Below are 23,991 nucleotides of genomic sequence, written 5' to 3'. Positions count from 1 at the left end.
ACGTGGTGCCCGCAGGCATCATGGCGCCCGCTGGGGTATCTATGTGCGCCCGCGTACTGGCCAGCGGACAAGCATCTGCCAAAATGCCGCCAGAAGCGGCAACGTCAAGAGGTGTCGCCGCTTAAATGCTGCTGAGAAGCATAGGATGCATGTCCCCCTGAGACAGTGAGTTCAGCTCAATATTGGCGTGTGTGAAATTTTTGATTTTCGGTGGCGATGCCTCTTGATGGCACTGTTTCTCAGTGGCATTTCGGTGGTGACACCTCTTGACGTTGCCGCTTCTCAGCGGCATTTGGGCGGATGCTTGTCCACTGTCCGTAGTCCTTGGTGGCTTGTCATCCAGTGCCTGCCACACCAAAAAGGTTGGGGACCACTGGATTAGAGCATCCAATTTGTAGCAGAGGCTCAACACTTAGTAGACAGACATGAGACAGAGACATTAAGACAGAGCAATCAAGGACCATCAGCACTGAACAGCTCTTCCCTCCAATGGGTTTTCTGCCAGCAGGGCCATTGGCTTTGAATGGCTCTCTCTTCACAGAAGTCAATGGGGGAGGCAGGAGCTGGAGCCTAGACCTTCCCCAGCTTGCAGCATATAGGAAAAGAGAGGACAGAGTCAGTGTTAAAAGGGGTATGTACGTTTCTAAGCAAGAGAGGCCTGTCCCTCACCATGTGCAGGAACCAACAGCTTCCAAGAAGGCAGGGAGAGCTTGCCCACACCCAGGACTCACAGAGGTGGTGAGCTCAGGCTGAAGGCGATGTGTTGAGGAGTTTGGTGTTTTCCATAGAGCTGTACTTCTCTCTTGTGCTAAGCCTGCATGCCTTGCTTTACAGTCACGTGGTTCCTGGAGAGAGAAACTAGACAACCAGAGCCCCCACAGCCAGCTGAACTTGAGGGGAAACATCTCTAAGCAACTGTGGGGCTTGGGAGGGTTGTACTGGTTCTAGGTGGCTGGACTGTGTGATTCCACTACCCAAAAGGATGCTAGACATAGGGTCTGTACCTGGGAGTGCCCAAGAGACCCAGAGCTAGGGACAGTGACCAGTCACTACCCAGACCCAAAGGGACTTAGAAGCACATGGGATTCAGCAGTTGGATCCAATCATAACAGAACAGTGTCTACCCGGAGAGCATGACCAGACTGGTTTATGGCACCTCCTGCTTCCTAATCTCACAGCTGGAGATCATATGAGGCGTACCCTTTCCAGCCTAGGTTGTTGAACGTAACACTCTGGTTATGCTATGACTTTTTGGGTACCTTCTGCCTCCTCTTACATTCTAAACAGTGGAATATATCCACATCTATTATGAAGACCTCCCCACTTGAGAATTCAACCTCTCTTTGTCCTAGGCACCCTTCTTACAACTGATAACCATCTCTGGCACGGTTGGGTTGAGGGTAATGTGTTTCCTCTCCCAGCCCTGGTATATGCTTGGCAGATGAGCCTACTCACATATACAAATTATTATTTATATTACAATAGCATCAACAGGCCCTGATCTAACCTGGGACCCCATGGTGCTTGGGTTATTACAAATGCAATAAAACAGTCCTTGCCATGAAAACTTTGTTCTCTGAATAAGCTGGTTGGTGTGACTGGTCTCTGCACAAACATACAGCCTTGCAAAATTCTGCTCAGCTGGGGCCAAAACTCATCTTGCCGAGGAGTGGATAAAATATCATTAATTGCTTCAGTCTCCTCATGAAGGACAGACTAGCAGGTTTATGCTGGAGCTGGTAAATTTTCAGGAGAGATTTTTCAAGGCAGAATCAAAGGGAAAATACGAAAGCAACAGCTTTTTGTGCTGACTGTCTCATCTCCCCACTCAGAAGCCCAACATGAGTTTTATTTGGCTTCTCTGATTCCTAGCACAAAGGAGCCTCAGGTGCAGCAAATCTGGGCTGCTATCCCCTCCCCCATGTGTATCCCTCTGAAAGGAGGTACAAATTAAAGGCAAAACAAATGCAGAGGGGATAACACAGCTCCTCTTGGAGGTAAATTGGCCTCTCCTTCCCCCAATAAAGTCCCATGTGATTGGACTACGAGAGGCACTGCTTTGCCTTATCAATATTATGACAATTAATTTTCATAAGCAAAGGAGGAAACCAGCACTTGAATAAAGAGCTGGCGCTGCCGCCATATGGGTCTGTGTTAAACTAATACACCGGATATGGAGCCTGCAGGTGCCCAGACAACGATTAAATTAATTTTCCATAAATTTGAGCAGTTTTACTAGTTCTTTATCCTCCCCTTGCCTCTAACGTGGTTATTGTTGTTTTATTATTTGCTGCAAGCTTGCAATAAACTCACTGCTAATTTCCTTTTGGCTGGATGTTTGCTGGAGGGGCACCCAGTATAACCTCATGTTTCCAGGATATCTTGCACACTTTAATCTCTGGCTGTCAGGTGGCTTTGTCTTGCCAGCCATGTGCAAAAGAGCACCCTTTGTTTTACTCCCATGTCCTACCTCCACTCTCCGAAGGCCTGGGGCTAGGACAGTCCTGTTTGTACCACTTAACCTCCGGGGATGCTGTGCCCAGATGGGAAGGGACTCACAAAAAGCGCTCAGGTGCTTAGAGAATTTCCAATGAGAACACTCCTGCCTGGCAAAACAACCTCGATTGCAGAAAATGCAGAAGGGGGATGAGGCTGTTTGGCTTATTTATATCTTGGTTCTAGAAGTGGGACAATGCATTAAATTCTCTTTAAAAGAAGACAAATGGTCCCTCTCCCTTCTACCTGTAACTTTGCTGGCTCAGGGATTCTGTTCCCCTGTCTGTGGCCTGGCTGCTGTGTAGACTGTGGGATCTTATCTTCCTGTGATGGGTATATAGGCTCTGGAATTCTAGCCTGCCTGGCCCTAGCTCTTGTGCAGGCTCTGGGATCCCATTCTTCTCTCTGTGACCTGACTCAAAACAAGTAGTTAGTCCAATCTAGGATGACCAGATGAGAGACATGAAATATCGGGATGAGGAGGGTGGAGTTCTAGTGGAGCAACAACAACAACAACAAAACAAGAGCCGCCGGAGCATGGGAAAAATTGGTGTGGGCTGAGCACCCACCGGCAGCTCTACACCCTGCCCCCCCCACCAGCTCATCTTCGCTCTGCCTCCGCCTCCCCTGAGCTGGCTGCCGCCTCCTGCTACTTCCCCCTCCCTCCAACGCTTGCGCCACCATAGAGCTGATTAGCGCAAGCCTGGGAAGGAGGGGTGAGGAGGAGGAATGTGGCGTGCTTGGGGAAGAGGCAGGGCCAGGGCAGGGATTTGGGGAGGGATCCAGTGGGGGAGGGAGGGGCAGAGGTGGGGCAGGGCCAGGATGGAGTTGGGGCAGGGGGGCGTGAGCCCCCTCCGCCTGTGCGCCGGAGGGCAAAATATCGGGACAATTCACATCCTGACCGATGTTAAAATCGGGACATCTGCTCACCCTAGTCCAATCTAACTACTACTATGTGCACTCAGAATTCACTGCAGGTGCACCCATTTGTGCCCCGTCAGCCCCAAAGAGCCGGTCATGCTGTAACCTGGCTGAAAATGTCTCTCTAAGTGTAACATACCTAAATATAATTAAAGCAGCAATTTTCTTCAAAAATGTGATCTCTTTAGTATAGTGTGTATCTCTTTCCTTAGGCCGTCTAATCTCTGCCAACAGAGCTAAAGATGGGGGAGGATTTTTTCTATATTTAGCTTTGGAGAAATTGCTATAACTAATCGGATTTAGGATACTCTGCTCTCTTTTATTTTATCTCCTCCACGCAAGTCCTTGTCATGTGACTATAGGCTGCAGTTCACCAGCTCTCAGCCTTTTCTGTTTTTTTTTTTCATGGAGTCGATTAATAACCTTGAAGAATAACACCTACAGCTGTTTCGTTTGCAGCTGCTGGACATGGAGACTAATTACTGGCCCTCAGAACCTCTGTCACCCTATTTTGCATGTAAAAGTGCCGATAAATCGGAACTGGCTGAGGAGATGGTTATGCCTCCTGCAAGAATAAAAGGAATGTGATTTGGGTAGTTATTTTTAGCCTTTTCAAATGAAATGTAAAAAGGCCCTTGGGCATCTTTTGTCCTTATAAATCTGATCATATCCATGATATGGTTTGCATGGTACACTGCACCAACTTTTTGTAGTTAGCTAACCTAAATTTGTGTCTTGCAAAATCAGGGGGTATGATTTAGCAATTCATTAACAGGGAAGGGTTTATATTAAAACAGTGTAAGTGAAATCTTTAGATGGGGGGCTTGTAAAAACCAAGACTCCCTCTATCATACTTAGCCAGTTTTTAAGGCACTTCTAAGAATGTTTTACCATTCTCAGAGCAGAAGATTGTCCATTGTTTAAAACACACACACACAGAGTCAAGTCAGGTGGGACTTTTACACAAACACACTCATATGCATGAGTCAAGTCAGGTGTATCATGGTTCTGGTATGTCCAAACAACCACAGATATTGGATGGTTTGGATCTGGATCCAGGTCTTAGATTACCAGCACAAGCCCATCATGGATTTCTGTGTCTGCCTAAGAAGTTCTAAGAATGGCCATGGTCCATCTAGCCCAGTATCCTGTTTCTGACAGTGGCCAGTGGCAAATTCTTAAGAGGGAATGAACAGAACAGGGCCAACAATCCATGATCCATCCCCTGTTGTCAAGTCCCAGCTTCTGGCAGTCAGAGGTTTAGGGACACCTAGAGCATCTAAATCTTTTTTGAACCCACTTATAATCTTGGCCTTCTCAACGTCCCCAGGCAACAAGTTCCATAGATTGACTGCATGTTGTGTGAAGAAATATTTCCTTTTGATCATTTTAAACCTGCTGCTTATTAATTTCATTGGCTATCCCCTAGTTCTTGTGTTTTGTGAAGGGGGAAATAACACTTCCTTATTCACTTTCTCCCCAACATTCATCATTTTATAGACCTCTATCATATGGCCCCTTAGTCATCTCTTTTCTAAGCTGAACAATGCCAGTCTTTTTCATCGCTCATTATATGGAAGCTGTTCCATACCTCTAGTCATTTTTGTTGCTTCTTTCTGTACCTTTCCCAGTTCTAATATACCTTTTTCGAGATGGGACTGTGACATTGGTGGACCAGGTGCCAGCTCATGGCAAGGCCCCATGCCTCACTGAACATTTACAAATGCATAGCTGAAAACCTGTCTTGCTTACCTATGTGTTTAGTATCATCTATATAGATATTAGATGTTACATTGACAAGAATGTGTTTAGGACTTTTTTTATAACGCTTGTAGGAGGCTGCATGTATTGATCTCACTTATAACCTCTATAGCCCATGGTATAAAGTTACATTGAGTATTTGCATTGTAAACCTCTGTAATTGGGTAACTCAACAAACAGGAAAAGAAGCATTAATTAAGGTAAAGTATCAGAGGGTATTAGTCTGGATCTCTGTAAAAAGCAACAAAGAGTCCTGTGGCACCTTATAGACTAACAGACGTATTGGAGCATAAGCTTTCGTGGCGTGTCTAACAAAGTGGGTATTCACTCACAGAAGCTCATGCTCCAGTACATCTGTTAATCTATAAGGTGCCACAGGACTCTTTGTTGCTTTTTAAAGTAAAGTGTTCATCCTGCATACAAGATAGCCCATTGGTGGCAGATGAGATATTATGAAGCATCAAAGGACAGAAGCCCTGCTGATTGCATTCCTAGCTCTCTCCAGGAAGGAGAGACCTACACATGAACTCATCTCATCAGTTTGGACTCTGGAGTGGAGGGGATAAAAATCCTTGACAAGGAGAAACTGGGTCTCTTTCATGCTGTGTGGACTTTGAGGGGGCAACGATTCCTAAACATAAGCAAAGAGATCACCATGCTGCTTGGCATGGATTAGCTCTGGAAAGCATTTTGAATTGACAGATTTCTACATCTCTGTCCCCTTTTGAGTTACAGCCTGACACTCATTTGTGTTAGAAATGCTTGCTTTAACCTGTAAATGATGCTATTATTCCTTTTTCCTAATAAAAATTTAGTTAGTTTATTACAGGATTGGCCAAAAGCATTGTTTTGTTTGGTCTAAGGTGCAATTGATCTGGGGTAAGTGGCTGGTCCCTTGTGATTAGAAGTAACCTGAATATTTTCAAGTATCAGAAAACAAAAATGAGGAGGCCGGTGGTACCTACCACAGGACAGGCCCAACAAGGAAAATAACAGACCACTGGCCATCACACAGAGCCCCCAGCTGAAACCTCTCCAGCACATCATCAATGATCTACAGCCTATCCTGGAAAACGATCCCTCACTCTCACAGACCTTGGGAGGCAGGCCAGTCCTCACTTACAGACAGCCCCCTAACCTGCAGCAAATACTCACCAGCAACTACACACCACACCACAGAAACACTTACCCAGGAACCAATCCCTGTAGCAAACCCCGTTGCCTACTCTGTCCCCATATCTACTCTAGCGACACCATCATAGGACCCAACCAGATCAGCCACACCATCAGGGGCTCATTCACCTGCACATCTACTAACATGATATATGCCATCATGTGCCAGCAGTGCCCCTCTGCCATGTACATTGGCCAAATCGGACAGTCTCTATGTAATAGAATAAATGGACACAAATCGGACATCAGGAACGGTAACATACAAAAGCCAGTAGGAGAACACTTCAATCTCCCTGGGCATTCAACACAGATTTAAAAGTACCATCCTGCAACAAAAAAACTTCAAAAACAGACTTCAAAGAGAAACTGCAGAACTACAATTCATTTACAAACTTAACACCATTAATTTGGGCTTGAATAGGGACTGGGAGTAGCTGGCTCACTACAAAAGCAATTTTCCCTCTCTTTGTATTGACACCTCATCAGTTATTGGGAGTGGACCACATTCACCCTGACTGAATTGGCCTTGTCAACACTGGTTCTCCACTTGCAAGGTAACTCCCTTCTCTTCATGTGCCATTATATATATATGCCTGTATCTGTAGTTTTCACTCCATGCATCTGAAGAAGTGGTTTTTTGCCCATGAAAGCTTATGCCCAAATACTTTTGTTAGTTTTAAGGTGCCACTGGACTCCTGAATATTTTGATTTTTGGTGTAAGTCACCATATATCACATAGTCCAACTTGTCTGGGTGGCAAGATACACTGGGTTGCCCAAGGGGACTGTCTGTGACTCCATGGTAAGACTGTTACAGTAATCCAGGAGTTCACATTTGTTACTGGGTTGGTGAAATGTAATTATGGAACTTACAACCAGTTTGGGGTGTCTGCCCTGAGGTTGATACTTTCAGCCACGAGCCATTGCAGAAAGTGTGACAAGAGCAACCAGAACCATATGTAGTATTCAACATGTGGGTGTACCATGGATTTATATAGTGGCATTATGATATTTTCTGTCTTCTCTATCCCTTTCTTGATGCTTCCTAGCCTTCTGTTAGCTTTGTTGACTGCCACTGCACACCAAGTAGATGTTTTCAGAGAACTACCCACATGGACTTGAATGGGAACAGCTATTTCCAAACCCATCATTTTTTATGTGTAGTTGGGATTAAGTTTTCCAATGTGTATTATTTTACATTTATCAATATTGAATTTAATTTACTAGTCCATCATAGAATATCAGGGTTGGAAGGGACCTCAGGAGGTCATCTAGTCCACCCCTCTGCTCAAAGCAGGACCAATCCCCAGACAGATTTTTACCCTGGTTCCCTAAATGGCCCTGCCCAAGAATTGAGCTCACAATCCTGGGTTTAGTAGGCCAATGAGCAAACCACTGAGCTATCTTGTCCAGCCATCCAGTTTTGTGAGAGCCTTTGTAACTCTTCACGGTCAGCTTTGGACTTAACAAGCTTGAGTAATTTAGTATTGTCTGCAAACTTTGCCACTTTACTTTCACCTCCTTTTCCAGATCATTTATGAAATGTGGAACAGTGCTGGTCCCCAGTACAGATCCTTGGGGGACACTGCCATTTACTTCTCTATGTTGTAAAAACTGGCCATTTATTCCTACCATTTGTTTCCTATCTTTCTTAACCAGTTACTGATCAATGAGAGGACCATCCCTCTTATCCCATGACTGCTTACTTTGCTTAAGAGCCTTTGGTTACATTGAAGTTCCTAGCTTATAGATGTGAACATAATAAAAACCTTCATTGCAAATTGGACCCTTTGTTGACAGCCATAGTAGAGAGACCAAGGACCATAGCTGCTAATATATTCTCTCTTGTCACACTGTTTTCTGTGAGTGTAACTTCAATGGAGTTATGTCAACACTTACTTGGCTTCATTTCTCTAGAGATGAGAAGATGCATTCAATCCTTAACCAATAAGGAGGCCAAATTGCAATGGTAGTTTTTATTATGAGGTGGGGTAATTAAAGGAGTTACACAAGCAGAAAATTTGGCCCATGATCTCCAAGTCAAAGTTGAGGAATGTTATTGCTGTGTTGGGTGTGGACAAATTGCAGAGCTGCTTCCCATGCTGTATCAGATCTGTGGGTGAAGAGAGAAATACGGTTTCCAGTGCCCTCTGTGTAGCCCCTAAACTCATTGAGTCTGCAATGGAAAAAATTAAATGGGATGAACATCTGCCCCAAATTGTGCTTTCTATTCAGGCTGCTGCTTCTGCAAGTGTGTTACATTCTTAATGTGTCTTGCTTTCTTCGTTTAGTCTCTAAAATGAAGGCACTCCTGGGGAGCACAATCAGGTTTCCTTTACCTAATGAAGACAAATTAAAGCAGACTGAGTGTGTATATCAAAAAATGGGATTGCCTTGGGTACAAGACTAGAATTAATGTGAACAGTTCTATTGATCACAAACTAGGAGCATTGTTGGAAAAAAGTGGCTAACAAAGGCCTAGTCTACACACAGCATTCCTCTAACTATATTTACCAGCATAACTATTTTGGTTCAGAGTATGACTTTTTTTTTAAAGTAGTTATACAGAGGCAACGCCTAATGTGGATGCAATTATACCAGTATAAAGGTGCTATCTACCAGTAAGGGGGGAGGGATAGCTCAGTGGTTTGAGCATTGGCTTGCTAAACCCAGGATTGAGAATTTAATCCTTGAGGGGGCCATTTAGGGATCTGGGGTAAAAATCAGTATTTGGTCCTGCTAGTGAAGGCAGGGGGCTGGACTTAATGACCTTCCAGCTCTATGAGATTGGTATATCTCCATATATATATTTCCCTTCTTGTATGGGAATAAGCTATGCAGCTATAAGAACCTTTACCGCAGTATAACTGTGCCCACACAAGAGTAGATAACCTCTACAGGCTCAATCCAGCTCTTTGGAAGTCAATGAAAAGCCCCCCATTGACTTAGGGGGAGGTGGACTGGGACCTACATGCAAAGAAGCTCACTGTCAAATAGCTGAATTTTACTGGTAATTTTTAATGTCACACATTATTTATTTTATTAATGAGAAGAGATTGTTGTTTATTACTATGTCTATGCTATTATAAAAATGTATGACACTTTACAGGCAAATAGAGATGATATCTACACCCTGAATAGCTTACAACATCAGAGCCTGATTTAATGCCAGTTGAAGTCCATGGGAGTCTTTCTACTGACTTCAGTGGGTGTTTGGATTGGGCCCTAAGGTCCTAATCCAGCAATGTGCTCCCCCAGCATTGGCCCTTATGCCTTCGTGCAATCCCTCTAATTTCTTCTTTTCCATACCCACAAACCCAGTTACTAAGAGGGACATCAAACAGCCTTTTGGATTTATTTTGAAAGGATTTTAATTAAGCTTTGCATTTTCTGAACCACTTAATCAAGAAACATGTTTTTCAAATGACTGACAAGTGTCATTTGCTAGTTTATTAGACAAAGGCAGCCCCTGAGTCACTATCGGAACCGAAGACTGGATGGCCCAGTAACTAGTAATTGGTGTTTCACCTCTAGGTAACCGGTTGTTACCCCAGGTCAGTTTTTGTCATCTAAATGCTGTTCATTCATGTATGTGAACTGACGTGGATAGCTGAGAGCAGTTTCCAGGGATAGCACTTTCACATCATTAACCCACTACCAAGCCTGGCACTAACTGGCACCTTTTTTGGCAGTCTCAGTATAGATGCTAAGAACTAAAGTGCACAGAAAGTGAACTACTTTCTCTCCCCTAGAGAGTGTCCCTTCAGTTCAATACAGACACACATTGGTGGATCACTGAGGGGAAATTTATGAAGTCTCTTCCAACGAAGTACTGGCTAGATTTTCAAAGGCATTTATGTCTCTGTTGGTGCAGGTATGTCCAAAAGCACCTAAGAAAGTTAAGTACCTATGTCCCATTCAAATCAATAGGACGTAGGCACCTACCCTATTTATGGGAAATCCCACTAGGCACCTTCCTGCCTCTTTAGGCACCTAAATATCCTTGAAAATCTGGCCCTACCTGCTTTTGGGAAAAATCAGAGCCTGATTCTCTTCTCAGTTACAACAGCTTGGTGCTGGTGTAATTGCATTGATTTGAATGGGGCAACTCCTGAGTCATAGTGATATGAGAGAGATCAGAGTCAGATTCTGAGGGTACAGCTACAATGCAAAAGGAAACCCTGTAGCAGCTAGTGTCCGATCCTGGGACAGATGACTCAGGCTTGTGCTAAGGGTGACCAGACAGGAAATGTGAAAAATCGGGACAGAGAGTAGGGGGTAATAGGAGCCTATATAAGAAAAAGACCCAAAAATCAGGACTGTCCCTATAAAATCGGGACATCTGGTCACCCTACTTGTGCTGCAGCCCTAAAATAGCAGTGTTGATGTTCCTGCTCTAGCTGGAGCCTAGGCTCTGAAACACAGCAAATCAGTTGATCATGGCTCTGAGACTCACTGCTGTGTTTTTTCAAATTACTGCCAGTGTGGCATCCTCCACCAATATTAAAATCCCTATATAAGCAAAAAATCATCCTCCTTTTGCATCACAAACTCTGTGATTCTTTCCCTTCACACTGCAAATCATGCTTGCACCAGTGTCTCACACGGATAATTGTGGGATGAAATCATATTGATTGAGTCACAGATGCTGCTAATGTTAATTTCTCCATGAAGTCTGTGCTATCAGCCTCCTGAGTGTTAACGCAGATGGATGAGGCAATGAATGTCAGATCTGATGCTTAACCAAAATATGCGCTAACCCCCTTCTCATCCTGTTTTCATTATTTACGATGCCAGCAGATCCCCTCCTGCTGCATTAGCCCTGTGTGTTATGGGTGCTGACTTTAAATTCCATATAAGAGGCATGGAATAGATTTGTTACACTCACTGTGATCACGTGCTCATCCTGATTCATAAATTTCATGAATCAAAACTTGGTCCTATATGCCAATACTGGTCCGCGTAAATCTCAGCATGCTATTGGCATCTATGCTGTGATGTAGGTCAGTGGAAGCAGAGTGCTGGCAGCTAAGTCTACTGGCCAGCTCCCAGCTTCTCAATCAATTTTCCTATAAGTCATTTGAGAGCAAAAGTAAAAAGCATATTCCTAACTGTTAGTGACTCAGGACACCGAGACCTAAGGCTCCAGGGTGCAAGTTTCTGTAAGACTGCCATTAGCCCAGTTCTCAGTCATGTGAGTGCTGGATAAATGTTACAGTAGTTGAAGTGTTCAATGAGCTACTAGTTAACAGTGTGATTCAATGGATCAGTGACCAGCCTAAATCTCAAATGAGCTGAGTTCTCGTCTTGGCTCTGCCACAGATTCATTGTGTGACCTTAAGTGTAACATTTTATGGGCCTCAATTTCCTCCTCTGTAAAATGGAGATAATAAATACCTTCCCTACCTTTGTACAATACTTTAAGATCTCCACATGAAAAGTGCTATGTTAGCACTCTCTCTCTTTCAAATCCTCCCCCAAAACTCACTTATTCCATTATGTCTTTAAAAATTCATACACCTCTTCCAGATCATCCCATCACACCATGCACTTGTAGGATATGTCTACACTGCAGTCAGGAGAGATGATTGCAGCACAAGTAGGCATACTCAAGTAAGCGTTGAGCCAGCTTGCTAAAAGGAGCAGTGTAGTGGCAGCAGCATGGGCTTGTTGCCTGAGTCCATACCCAGGGTCCTGGGTGAGACTGTAAACCAGCAGCTAGCCTGTGCCACCACCCATACTGTGGCTACACTCCATTTTTAGCAAGCTAGCTCAGCTATGCCCACTCATGCTGCAATCACACCTCTCCATTGCAATGCAGGTATACCCTTTATGTCTAAATTGTTTTGTCACATCTGAACCAGAATGCTAGTTCACTTGGACACAGACCATGCCTTATTAATTATTTGTCAGTCATCATGCTCATTTTACCTGAGAAAGGAGTGCAGGACTGGGGCCTTTTTATGATTTGAGGGGCTTGAGAACTGGATTCTGTTCTCAGTTACATTAGTGCAAATCACTTATTCCATCGACTTACCTGCAGTTACTTTTGATTTACACCAGCATATCTGAGATCAAAATCTGATGCTTTGGTTTGTAGCATTTTAATTTATTTAGGGTTTAGCAATCAGAACGTGCATCTGTCTGTGATCTGTCCTCCTGAGTACTACTCACAAGTCACAACTTCCTTCTTTCTTGTTCTTTTAACACAACAGCAGCAAAGACACAAGTTGCTTTTCAGTGTTTAGCAAAGTATAATTGAATTCTTACCCTGACTTTGTGATTTGTAATGAAAGGCAAGGACCAGGTCCATCCCTGGTGAAACTCCATGAACTTTTGTGGAATTATATGAAAGATGAATTTGGACACAAGCTGTTTTATGTGCCCAGAAAATCACAGCACACTGGTCCTGGTCAATTTCACTTTAGGGTAACTATTATTTATTAATAATGTATCCTATGTCAACAATTCCCATTGACTCCTCTGAGAATATTGCCTGAAACAGAGTAAATAACTGTTGTATAATCAGAACACATAACACTGGAGAATGTAGTCTGAGAAACACATTCACGTGATGGGGAGTGACCTTATATAACCCATGCAGGGTTTAACTTCCCTCTGTGCCTAGTAAGCCATATCCCTTAACTGATAAAAACATTCGTTGTGTTGTACTTTCATTCCGTATCCTCTAGGCTTCAATCCTCCTGCTCCTTTTCTTATGCATGAAAAAGACCTTTCTTCACAACCTTTCATAAGACACTTCAGTCTGCCATTTCTTAATTCACATCCTTTCTAAAGACTCACTTCTGTGATGCCCATAAGCAGTGAGTCAACAATCACTATAAATCATAGTAAAAGTAATATTTTTTTTAAAACATAGTGAGTCCTTACTTTGTGCCTGTCTTGCTAAACTGTAGTTTAAAATGTAGTCTTCAGTGTAGGGACTGTTGATATTTTTTTATTTGTACATCGCCAAACACAATGTCAGCACTTAAAGAATACATTAATAATTTCTTCCCCTTTCACCAAAGACAACCTAGTTCCTTCTTTTTTTTTAAAGCCACTTTAATTAAGATTTACTGCTTGTATTCTGGAATTGGGGGAATTGCAATAGAACTTAGATTACACAGAATCTAATGAGATAAAATTTCTGAGTAAAGAGTACCATACAATGGAATCTGGGTGGAGGCAAATTCCAAGTGCAAAAAACATATATACTAATAGGGTTATTTTACTGGTCTTCATATCAGGAAAAGGATATTGGGTGCAAGGGTTGCCAATTTGGGTTGGATGTATTCCTGGAGATTTCATCACATGACATAATCTTTAATTAAAGATTATTCTTTAATTCTTGGAGACTCCAGGCCAATCCTGGAGGGTTGGTAACCCTATTGGGCACACAATGCTGAGGACAATCAAAAAGCCAACTATGTCTAATAATATAGTATTGCTGGGTGACTTCACCCATGTGCACATAAAACTGGTCAAATGCTACAATGGGAAAAGGTTTAGAGAAGCAATATTTCAACACCTTAAATAACTGCTTCTTGTAACAGCTAATATGAAAGAACATCACAGGAGAGGCTATTACTGACTTAGTCCTAAGTACCACACAGGTTGTTTAAAAAAATAACTATAATTGAATCCCTAATTAATCGTGATCAAAATATAATTAAGTTCAATGTCCTCGGGGAAGGAATTGTACCAAATATATTACTGTGGCACTTCAGAAAGAGGGATTTCAAAAATATGAGGAAGCTAGTCAAAAAGTCTCTTATGTCCAAAGTGAGGCAATTAAGATCCTTGAGCAGCATGGAGGTCACGTAACCATCCCATAACAGAATTCCAGGGGGCATGCACAGAATCTGGCCCCTAATTTCTAAGTTATCATTGCAAAGCACTTTAGGATACCTTGAGTGGAAAAACCAGTACAGAAAACCAAATTGTATTTCTTGCTCTGGGCATGTTACAGATTATATGTTTATCATTATAAACGTGTAGTAAGACAGCTCTCTCCCAGCCATCCACATCTGCAGAGCATCCCAGCCTCAGTAATTGCTGGCTGAATAAAGATCGAACAGCTAATCAAAGCCAGGGAAAGATGAGTGCTATTGGAATTATTGAGGGGAGGGGTGAATAATGTATGCCCTCTGTAAATGGGAGAGCATCCATACTGTAATCAATTTACTATTCGTGGCAAATCAGTCTTCATAGAATTTTATGTTGATAACATCAGGAAATCGAAAGTCAGAGGAGAGTTTTATTTCAGATTCATTTTATTATGAGTGGCGATACCAGGAGGTGAAGGCTAGGTGGTTTAAGAGTCAGGGTTTAACACTAATACATTTATTTTTCAGTTGAAATAATGTCTTAGGCCTGAGTCCTGCAAGGAAGCAGGGATGGTGTTTGCAGGCAGGGGCTGGGGCAGTGCGCAGAGCCACCTGACCTCAGTTATGCTGCCACTTCCGGAAGCCACTTGGCTAGAGCCTGCACCCTGAACCTCCTCCTGCACCCTCACCCCTGCCCCCTCCAGCACCCAAACTCCCTCCCAGAGCCTGAACCCCCTCTTGCACCCAAACCCTCTGCCCCAGCTGAGCCCCCTTCTGCACCCAAACTCTCTCACAGATCTCACACCCTGAACCCCCACCTGCACCCCAACCCCCTGCCCCAGGCCTGAGTCCCCTCCTGCACCCAAACTCCCTCCCAGAACCTGCATCCTGAACCCCCTCCCACACCCCAATCCTCTGCCCCAGACTCAGCCTGGAGCCCCTCCTACACTACGAACACCTCAGCCCCAGTCCAGAACTTGCACCCCGACCCGCTGCCCCAGCACGGTGAAAGTGAGGGTGGGAGAGAGCCACCAACAGAGGGAGCAGGGCAGAAGTAAGTGGGGGGCGGGCATTGGGCAAGGGGTGGGGTAGGGCAAGGATGTTTGTGTTTGTGCGATTAGACAGTTGGCAACTCTAGGTGAAACTTGGGGGTACGCAAGACCAATCAGACTCCTGAAAGGGGCACAGTAGTCTGGAAAAGTTCAGAGCCACTGTCCTAGGAGGATCCCCAGCCTGCTGCTCCATCTGGAGCCCTTGCGGAGCTGCAGTATGTAGGTCTCCCAGTCTCAGTGCAGGTGCCTGCTGCAGTTTGTCTGTGCTGGGGGTGGGCCTCTCCCTTGTATTGCTATTATTCCTAATGTGTTTACATGCTAGCTAATTATGAGGAGGGACTCCACAGGGGCAGGCTGGGGCTGAACGACTGGAGCGCCCCTCCCGTCTAGTAGCACAGCTCAGTGCTACATACCCCCACCCTCCGGCCTTGAGAGCAAGAGTGAGAGACGTGCCCCCACAATCATATCAGCGCATGCGCACGATCTGACAGCCGGCCAGATCGTCACTTCGCCTGGCTCCTCAACCGCGCACGCGCAAAAGTGCAACGCCACACAGTCCCGTGCTGTGCCTAGACGGGCCTAGGATGCGCACGCGCGATACTGAAGAGAGTGTGCTCTGTGCGCGTCCTCATGCCGCGCATGCGCACGCGTTGGCAGGTGGCCAGGCCCCTCCTTTCTCCGTCACTAGTAACAGCGGGCGGCCGCTGAGTCCTCCCTGGAACCGGCCGGCGGCGGAGCTCGGAGGCGACATGAGGCCAGAACCCAGCCGCTCTTTGTGACAGGAGGTGAGTAGGTGGCACCCCAAAGCCGCTTCCCTGCCGCGCGCCCTCCCCCCTGTCCCCGCCTCTTCCTCCTCATCCCTTCGCCTGCGCCCTCCGTGTCCCCCTCCGACCCCTCCCCTTGTCCCCACGCGTCCACCCCGCTCCGACCTTTCTCCGTCACTAGTAACAGCGGGCGGCCGCTGAGTCCTCCCTGGAACCGGCCGGCGGCGGACCCCCCGCATCCCTCCCGCTGCCCCCTTTCTCCCTGCATCCTGTACCTGCTCCCCTACCCTGCCCGGGTACCCTCACTCTCTCCTTCCTGTGCCCCTACCTCTGTCCCTTTACCCCCAGCGCCGGTGCCCCCACCCTCTCCCCTGGTACCCCTGCCCATCTGCATCCTGTGCCCCTACCTCTGCCCCTCTCCACCCTGCCCTGGTACCCCCACCCTGTACCCCTACCTCTGCCCCTGTAACGCTATACTTGTGCCCCCTGCCGCCTCCAGCTTCCCAGACCCTGCTCACCCCCTTTTACTTTCCCAAAGCCGCCCCCTTTCCTGGTGGCCTCCCTCCTTGCCGCCCAATTTTTTACTTCTTTACCCCCTTCACACTGCTTCCCCCTGCTTGGGTCCTTGTAGTGTTTAACCTTCTCCCTTTCACCCTGTGGACTTCCTGCTCTTCCCCCTCCCCTTCTCTCCCCTCCTGCTCATAACTTTCCCTTAGAATCTATTTGCTGCTTCCCCCGGTTTTCTTCCTTGTCCCGAGCCCCCCTCTGCTTCCCTGTTCCCTGCTGTCTGCTAATGCTTTCACGGTACTCTCTTGTGCTTACACCACCTGTCTGTAAGGGAAGGAAACAAAGGGTGCAATCTTTCCCCACACACACACCCTCTCTGTCTTCTCTGATTACTTCTGCTACTTGTTCGTGTACTTCTCTTTTTACCTCTCATGCCCTGCTTTGGGTGCTCTCTCGCTTCTCCCCCCTCCACTATTGGGCATTATAAAGAAGCAACTTTTTTTCCTCCAGTGTTCTCTATCTAGCTCCAGCTCTCCCAAGTTTTCTATCTCCCCACAACTTTTGGAAGGGGGTGGAGGGAATAGATCCATATCTGGAGAAAGCATATCTTTCTCCCTCTGCTCAGGGACTGTAGACACTTCCCCAATTTAATGATGATACTTGTCTTCACTTTAGGGATCAGAGAGTTTCTTCACTGTAGACAGAAGCACTAAAATGTTAGATATAAACTATTACTTTGAAAATCTTTCCAAGCTTTCTCTAAAACTTAGTCTTGAGAGTCTTGTAGTTTGTTGGGAAAGCAACTGTATTTTGAAGATTTTACATCTCTGTTGATTTGTACCTACATTTTGTTCTAGTAAGGTGCTTTGATAAAGCCCAGAAAGATGCTTTCGACCTGAGATACATTTGTCTTAAATGTCTCTCTTGAGGAAAAGTAGTCTTCCCCATCTGTCCATTTTCTTTACAGTTATCTAGGTTTTGTAGCTTTCAATCATTTGTCAAATAGCTTTAAGGTGTCTTGTTTCAGATGAGTGTTTTTTTCTCCCCAGTATTCCTCGCCTTTAGAATCTTACCAAATATTTGTTAGTTTGCCATATAACTTAAAAACTCTTGGAAGAGGCTGTTAAAGTTCCGTTGGTATTTTGAGGCTGCTTTAGTGGAGAGGCTATGAGTTATACATTTGAATTGTTTAGTTAAACCTTGCTATAACCATAGAAACTGTTTTCCATAGACTTAAGAAGGTATTACTTTGAGAGCTGTTATGTACGTGAGACTGCCACGTTCATTTGTCTAAAAGCAGACTAAGAACTATCCTAGCTGATGTCTGGAAGACCTCTCTTTTATGTCTAGTCTCCATTGCTTCATAATTGTTGCCTTTTCCTTTAAATCTGTATACTGAGTCAATTCAACTAACCAAGCAAGCATATATTGTAGCAATTTCCAATCTGTAATGGAAAACAGTACTGAAGGTCTACACTGAAAATGCATTTGTAATCTTTAAGTGAGTTAAAAATTGAACACTTTATTACTGCACTTTCTGATATTTTATTTTAAAATAAATCCAAAGGGCAAATGTAGATGAATGAATTCATCACTTGAATAGAAATCTTTTGCCAGATTTTCTCAGTCTCATTATTTTTTAGCATCTGTTGCTTCACGTTTCTGTTAAGTGAGACTTCTGTCCACTGTGCTGTTCATCTGAAATTGATGAGTTTGTGGAAGTAATATAGACACTGTAAGAGCATATTAGTATTAATGAGAAAGATGGCTGTTTGTTCAAAGAAGTTAACATTGCATGTATGTCTTCAATCTGGATGGCAGCCAATATTTTCATCCAAAAGTACTGATGCCAGTATTTTTCATTAATATGCATTCAAGAAAGAACTTGATGGACCATATTCATTTCTGGTGTAAGTGGACATACTTGCCTCTGCTTATGCCAGCAGTGAATTTGTCTGTATGTGTGTAGTAACATATCCACAGTTTACTTAAGACATAGTTCCTTCTCACCTCATTAACAAGCATCTTTGGAGAGGCAAAGAAACACCTTATATTCCTTTCATGCTTGAAAATAGTGAAGGATACTGTAATCCTATTTACACATAATACTTTTTCCTTTGAAATAATGTATCTTTTAAACTTTTTGGGATATTATATGTTATTGGAAAATGGAATGCAGGGCCTTGTATCATAATTGTTTTAAATTGTCCCTTCAGCAATCTGAGAGTCAGGTTGGGGGAATTACAATAATACACTACAAATTGTGAGTTTCTGGGTTTTGTACAATGGGAGGGGACTATGTGACTAATCTAGATAGAGCTTTTTGCATCTAACAGTATGTGCCAATAGTCATGAGACTTGTAATGCTCAGTTGTGAATGAGTGGTTTTGAAATGTCCCAACAGCATGTTGCTAAAAAGGTAGAATGAGAACATACCAATTTGCTGCCTCTTTTTTTTTTTAACATTTTGGGAGCACTTAAAATATAGATGCTGTCTAAATATATATAGTTGCTCAGACCCTGTAGTAGGGTGGGAAGTGAATTTGCATATTACACTCTTAATAACAAACCCAAACCTGTGAACTTCTGTAGCACTTCTATCACAGAACATGTGTGTGTTTAAAAAAAAAACAAAAACAAAACTTAATTGCAAGCAAAGAATTTTTATGGTGGCATATCAGTATAATTTACTTCAGCTATATGCTTAGCAGAAAAGTTTCAGCTGGTGTTAAATACTCCATTGCCACTGCAGTCTTCGTGATTGAGGTACTATACAGTAAAAGAGGAGATGGGGCAAGGAATCTCTCCTGTAAACTAACAACATTCAACAGTAAAACTGGCCTCCCACATGTGACAATGACATTTTAAAAATTTGTTTTTCAGGTCTGAATAGTTCTTATTAATCCGAAACCATGGTGCAGAAATATCAGTCCCCTGTGCGAGTGTATAAACACCCCTTTGAGTTAATTATGGCTGTAAGTATCAATTCTTAAACTGTAATTTTCTTATTTGAATATTATTACTTGTATTGCGGAAGTGCGGTCGGGGCTTCTTTTGCTAGGCCCTGTACAGAATACAGAGTACTTGCCTTGAAGAACTTATAGTCTAAGAAGACAAGCAAAATATAAGTGGTAGAAAGGAGAGGGAAATGCCCAACCTTCTTCCCCAAAGCCTAGCCATAATTTTTGGTAAATTTTATTTTAGAGTTTGCAGCAGAGGTGGGTATGAAGGAGCAGATGTTGGTCAGTTAGGCTGTTGCATGTGGAAGAAGGCACAAAGGTGTTTGTATGAGAAGCTGATGAAAGGACTGTTGAGGCTGGCATCTTTGGAGGGGCAAAGAAACACAATAGGGACAAGCAGATACTAGAGGCAGAGCTGTGAAGAGCACTGAAACTGAGGATGAAAAGCTTAAATTAGTTACAGTGGATGAGGGTGATGTGGCCAGAGCAGTAGGCAAGAAGAATTCTCTTAGCAGTTCCATTTTGAATTAATTGGGAAGGGTTGGGAATATGAGTATAAAGGAAGGCCAGAGAGATGAACAAAAACATCTGTGATAAATGAAAGGGGGGGGGGGGTTAGCTCCCTTTTATGAACAGCCAGTAGCTATAAAAAAAATTTAGTAGTTTGTTTAATTGCTCTACCTGCAAAGGGTTAAAAGGTTTTACTACTATGCACAGGTAAAAGGAAGTGAATGGGTACCTGGCCAAAAGATCCAGTGGGAAGGCTAGAACTTTTAGGGCTCTGAACCGCCGCATGCTCGGGTGTCCATATAAAAGGAGCTTCCCCTCAGGTTCCCCCCCCCCCCCCTTCATTTATCACAACACCAAACAAAGCCCCTGAGGTGTATGGTCACTAATCAATGTGTACTTTTTTACAATTGAAAACTGCCAGCACTGAAGAGTGACCCTGACCGAGGTTCCCACTTTAAAAATAACAGAAGTAGATCTCTGATATTTCTGTATACACTTAGTCAAAACCACAGTTGTTCAGGTTCTCATGAAATAGAAAAAGGATGTAAGGAGCAGTCACGTCAGCTTCTTCCCTCTTTTGGTCCTAAAAAGAATAGTTTAAAGAAAATCTAAATAAAATGCATATTATCTCATATCTTAATCCACTGAAGACCTCATTTTTGCATGTATATATATTGATTCATTTTGATTGGTACCAGTGTATGCTCAGCACCTTGTAATGCTATTTACAAGCAATACCACAGCTATTCATCACGTTTTCTAATATTCTGTTAAAAGTCGGAAGTTATATATTTAATACTGCATGTGTTTTTGTAACTAAGTACGCTTGTTCCTGTTTTAGAGTTGTATATACAAGATGATTTTTCAGCCAAAATTCTCTTGTAACAACTCCTTAACTCAAATTGCAAAGTACACGTTTCTATTGTGTTGAGGGAATATTTTTGTTTCCCTCCAACATATCTGTCAGGAACTCTTTAAGTCAAAACAACTAGCAAAAATGTGTTCCTCTCATCATACCTTGCTTACATTATTAAAAATGCCAGGTTAAAATTAGCTTTGTGCTTTCAAACTATTTTGTGTTTTGTGGAGACATTTGTATCTGAGGCATGCTGGTATTTTTTAAAAACAAAAAAAATCCTCTTAGATGCCACAGGATCTTAGCTTTTGTTTTCTTGAGAAGGAAAATCCCATAATATAAAAAGTTGAAATAACAATAGCTAAAGAAACAGAACTAACTGAACTAATAGACAAGGAATGCATATAATATAAAATAGTGAGTTGAACACAGTGCTTTGCATGACTTCAAATATAGACTAGTGATTGTATACTTAATTTGTTTCAAACATGAACTTCATTCGTAGGGCAGTTATTATCACAAGAACTCTGCTTGCAATATATTCATTTTAAGAATATATTTGTACACCTGCAGTACCTTTTTATTATATCATTGGCTTTAAATGTGTTAACATCACTGGAAAATTGGTAAAGTCAGTAGGTAAGGTGGGTTGTTGTTGCAGGAAATGGTGAGTAGTGCTCTTTGTAAGTTAGAGCCAAACTCTTTGTAGATTTTCTTGGTTTCTGTCACAGAGGTAAAATCTTTGGCGTTCACCATCAATGGTTATTTGAATGATCAAATAATGCTAGTGAGAATGTTCAGCATATTCCACTTCATGCTGAAATGAACATATCATACTGCACATGCTCATCATCCAACTTTCAACAACTGTTTCAAAACAAAACTTCTTTTAAATGCAGCAGCAAGACTGTTCCTCATTCCAGACAAAATAATGGTAAATGCCAAGTCTAAATTGCACCCCTTCAGGAAACAGTTTTTGTACCTCTGTATAAAAATATGGTTTTTAGGCTTGCAGACTTTTGAGACTTCTTGGAAAAAAAATTAAATCCCTGTGAATAGAACATGAGACATTGACCACAAGAGACTAAGAAACACCCTCAAAACTATAAAGTAATTAACGGTGTCTAGAACAGAACAGCTTTTTCAGTGTGGCAGCATACTATTTATTGCTGTGGCAGATTGTTTTAATGAGGAAATAATGGAAACTTTGATCTTTATTGTAAGGGCTGTCTTACCATCAATATCTGAAAGCTGTTTGAGAATATTGAAAGCCCTCAGACTTTTCTTGCAAGGCATCTATGAAACTGAGCTAAGTTCTGTTCATATTGAATGGTTGGGACTGGAGGATGGGACTGAAAGAGGTGCTAACTGGTACCTGTATCCCTGACTGGACTGTAGAAAGGTGTCTTAGTTGTAGTGCCACTCCAAGACTCTAAACATATCTATACAATAAAGGCCTACAGCTCTCCTCCTAGTTGGAACTAGTTAAATCAAGTCCTAATATCAGCTTTAGGATGGAGACACCCCTTAGAACTTTCCTTTTCCACTAAAGCCAACTGAATGAATGTCCTTTGCATGATGAACCATTTAAACTGCACGCTTCCTATTCTCCCCAACTTAGATTATAAATAATGGAAAGTGATGAGAAATACCTATATACTGTGACAGTAGAATCGTGGTCCCCTTTACGTTATTCTGATACACCATAGCAAATTTTGCTGCTTCTACTGAGGGGCCTGAAACAATCATATTCAAAGAAAGAAAAGTGACCCAGGATTGATAAGGCAAACTCTCACCAGAACTACTGGGTTGCAAATATTGTATCATGGTAAAAGGAATGAATGATTTCTCTAATTGGAAAAGTATTCGGGATATATCTCCCTCCCACGTACCTTCTCTATGGAAATTCCAAAAAGCATCATTTGAAACCCTGATGTATATCTGGGGATAGCAATAGATTCAGCCTGGAGAAAATCCAGCCCCCTCTTCTTGCAGGTGCTCTCTGAAGAGAAATGGTGGAGTTTTAAAGCTGTGGGGAAGTCAGGCACCTTGTGGATCCTCTCAGTCCTGACTGGCCATAGAGGGTGACTGCATCAAAATTCCACCTAAACTACTCCAGCCATTGGAATAGAATTAGCTTCCCTGGTGAATCTTTGATTCCTCCCCACTCCTCTTCATAGAATATAAGGGTTGGAAGGGACCTCAGGAGGTCATCTAGTCCAACCCCCTGCTCAAAGCAAGACTAATCTCCAGATTTTTACCCCAGTTCCCTAAATGGCCCCCTCAAGGATTGAGCTCACAACCCTGGGTTTATCCAGACTAATGCTCAAACCACTGAGCTATCCCTCCCCCCAATAGCTTCTTATTTCCTGGTTCTGTTGGCTGCATTTGCATTGTAATGCATTGCATTAGCCTTTAAATGCACTACCATGCTCTAAAAGAATATCATTTTAAAGATTTACAGTCACTTTATTTTAAAGTTTTCTCCTTGCTAACTCCTGAAAATTATAGCTTAAAGATTAGAAATAACCATTATGATCTGTTCTGACCTTCATAAAACAAGCCATAGAATTTCACCCAAAGATTTCTGCTTTTAGCACAATAACTTTGGGTTAAACTAGAACATTTAACATCAACTTCTTGAAAAGTAACACGAATAGAAAGCAGTATGGTTATTCATCAAACCAAACTGTCTTTTCTCTCTCCCCACCCCTTTCCCACCACCACCTTGTTAGTCTCCTCCTTTTCATGTCCCAGTTTACGTAACGCTAAAAATAGCTTAAATGGCGAAAAGTACTGTTTACTCAACATTTTCTTGCGTTACCAAGGTTAAATAGATGGAAGAAGAAGCCAGAAGAATATGCTTCCAAAACCCTTTGAGAATGCTGCTGCTCATTTGTAGAGCTCTTTAAGTTCAAGAGTTAAACTTTCTTATGTAAGTTATGCACATTGTTGCGCACACAGCTTAGTCTTCAAAATGCCAACATTAGAATGATGGGTCCCTCATATATCATACTACTCTTGGCACACGAGGTTAAGAAATGACCACTTGAGCTGAAAAATATAAGCTGTGATGCTGGCTGGCTGACATGAGTTAGAGTTCCTTTGAGTTTAAGTTCCAAAATAAATTTAAACATTGTAAAAGAAGCTGCTTTGTGATACT

At 43.0% G+C, this 23,991-nt stretch overlaps 1 protein-coding gene across 2 annotated transcripts in view; it reads left to right on the top strand.

Moving 5' to 3' along the window:
- The first annotated feature begins 15,923 nt into the window (after nt 1-15,923).
- The window catches only part of SEC14L1 (SEC14 like lipid binding 1), a 55,699-nt gene continuing 47,631 nt past the window's right edge, over nt 15,924-23,991 (top strand). Inside the window, exons 1-2 of one of the 2 annotated variants that reach the window (XM_032792801.2) lie at nt 15,924-16,016; nt 19,386-19,477. In XM_032792801.2, the coding sequence (XP_032648692.1) occupies nt 19,415-19,477 (63 nt within the window). In that variant the 5' untranslated portion in view covers nt 15,924-16,016; nt 19,386-19,414. The remainder of the gene's footprint in view (nt 16,017-19,385; nt 19,478-23,991) is intronic. The other variant, XM_075071773.1, reaches the window with a different exon arrangement.

This window comes from Chelonoidis abingdonii, chromosome 13, assembly GCF_003597395.2.
Source record: "Chelonoidis abingdonii isolate Lonesome George chromosome 13, CheloAbing_2.0, whole genome shotgun sequence".
Taxonomy (NCBI): domain Eukaryota; kingdom Metazoa; phylum Chordata; order Testudines; family Testudinidae; genus Chelonoidis; species Chelonoidis abingdonii.
Note: the sequence above shows the minus strand (reverse complement) of the source record. Positions and strands in the feature narration are given on the sequence as shown.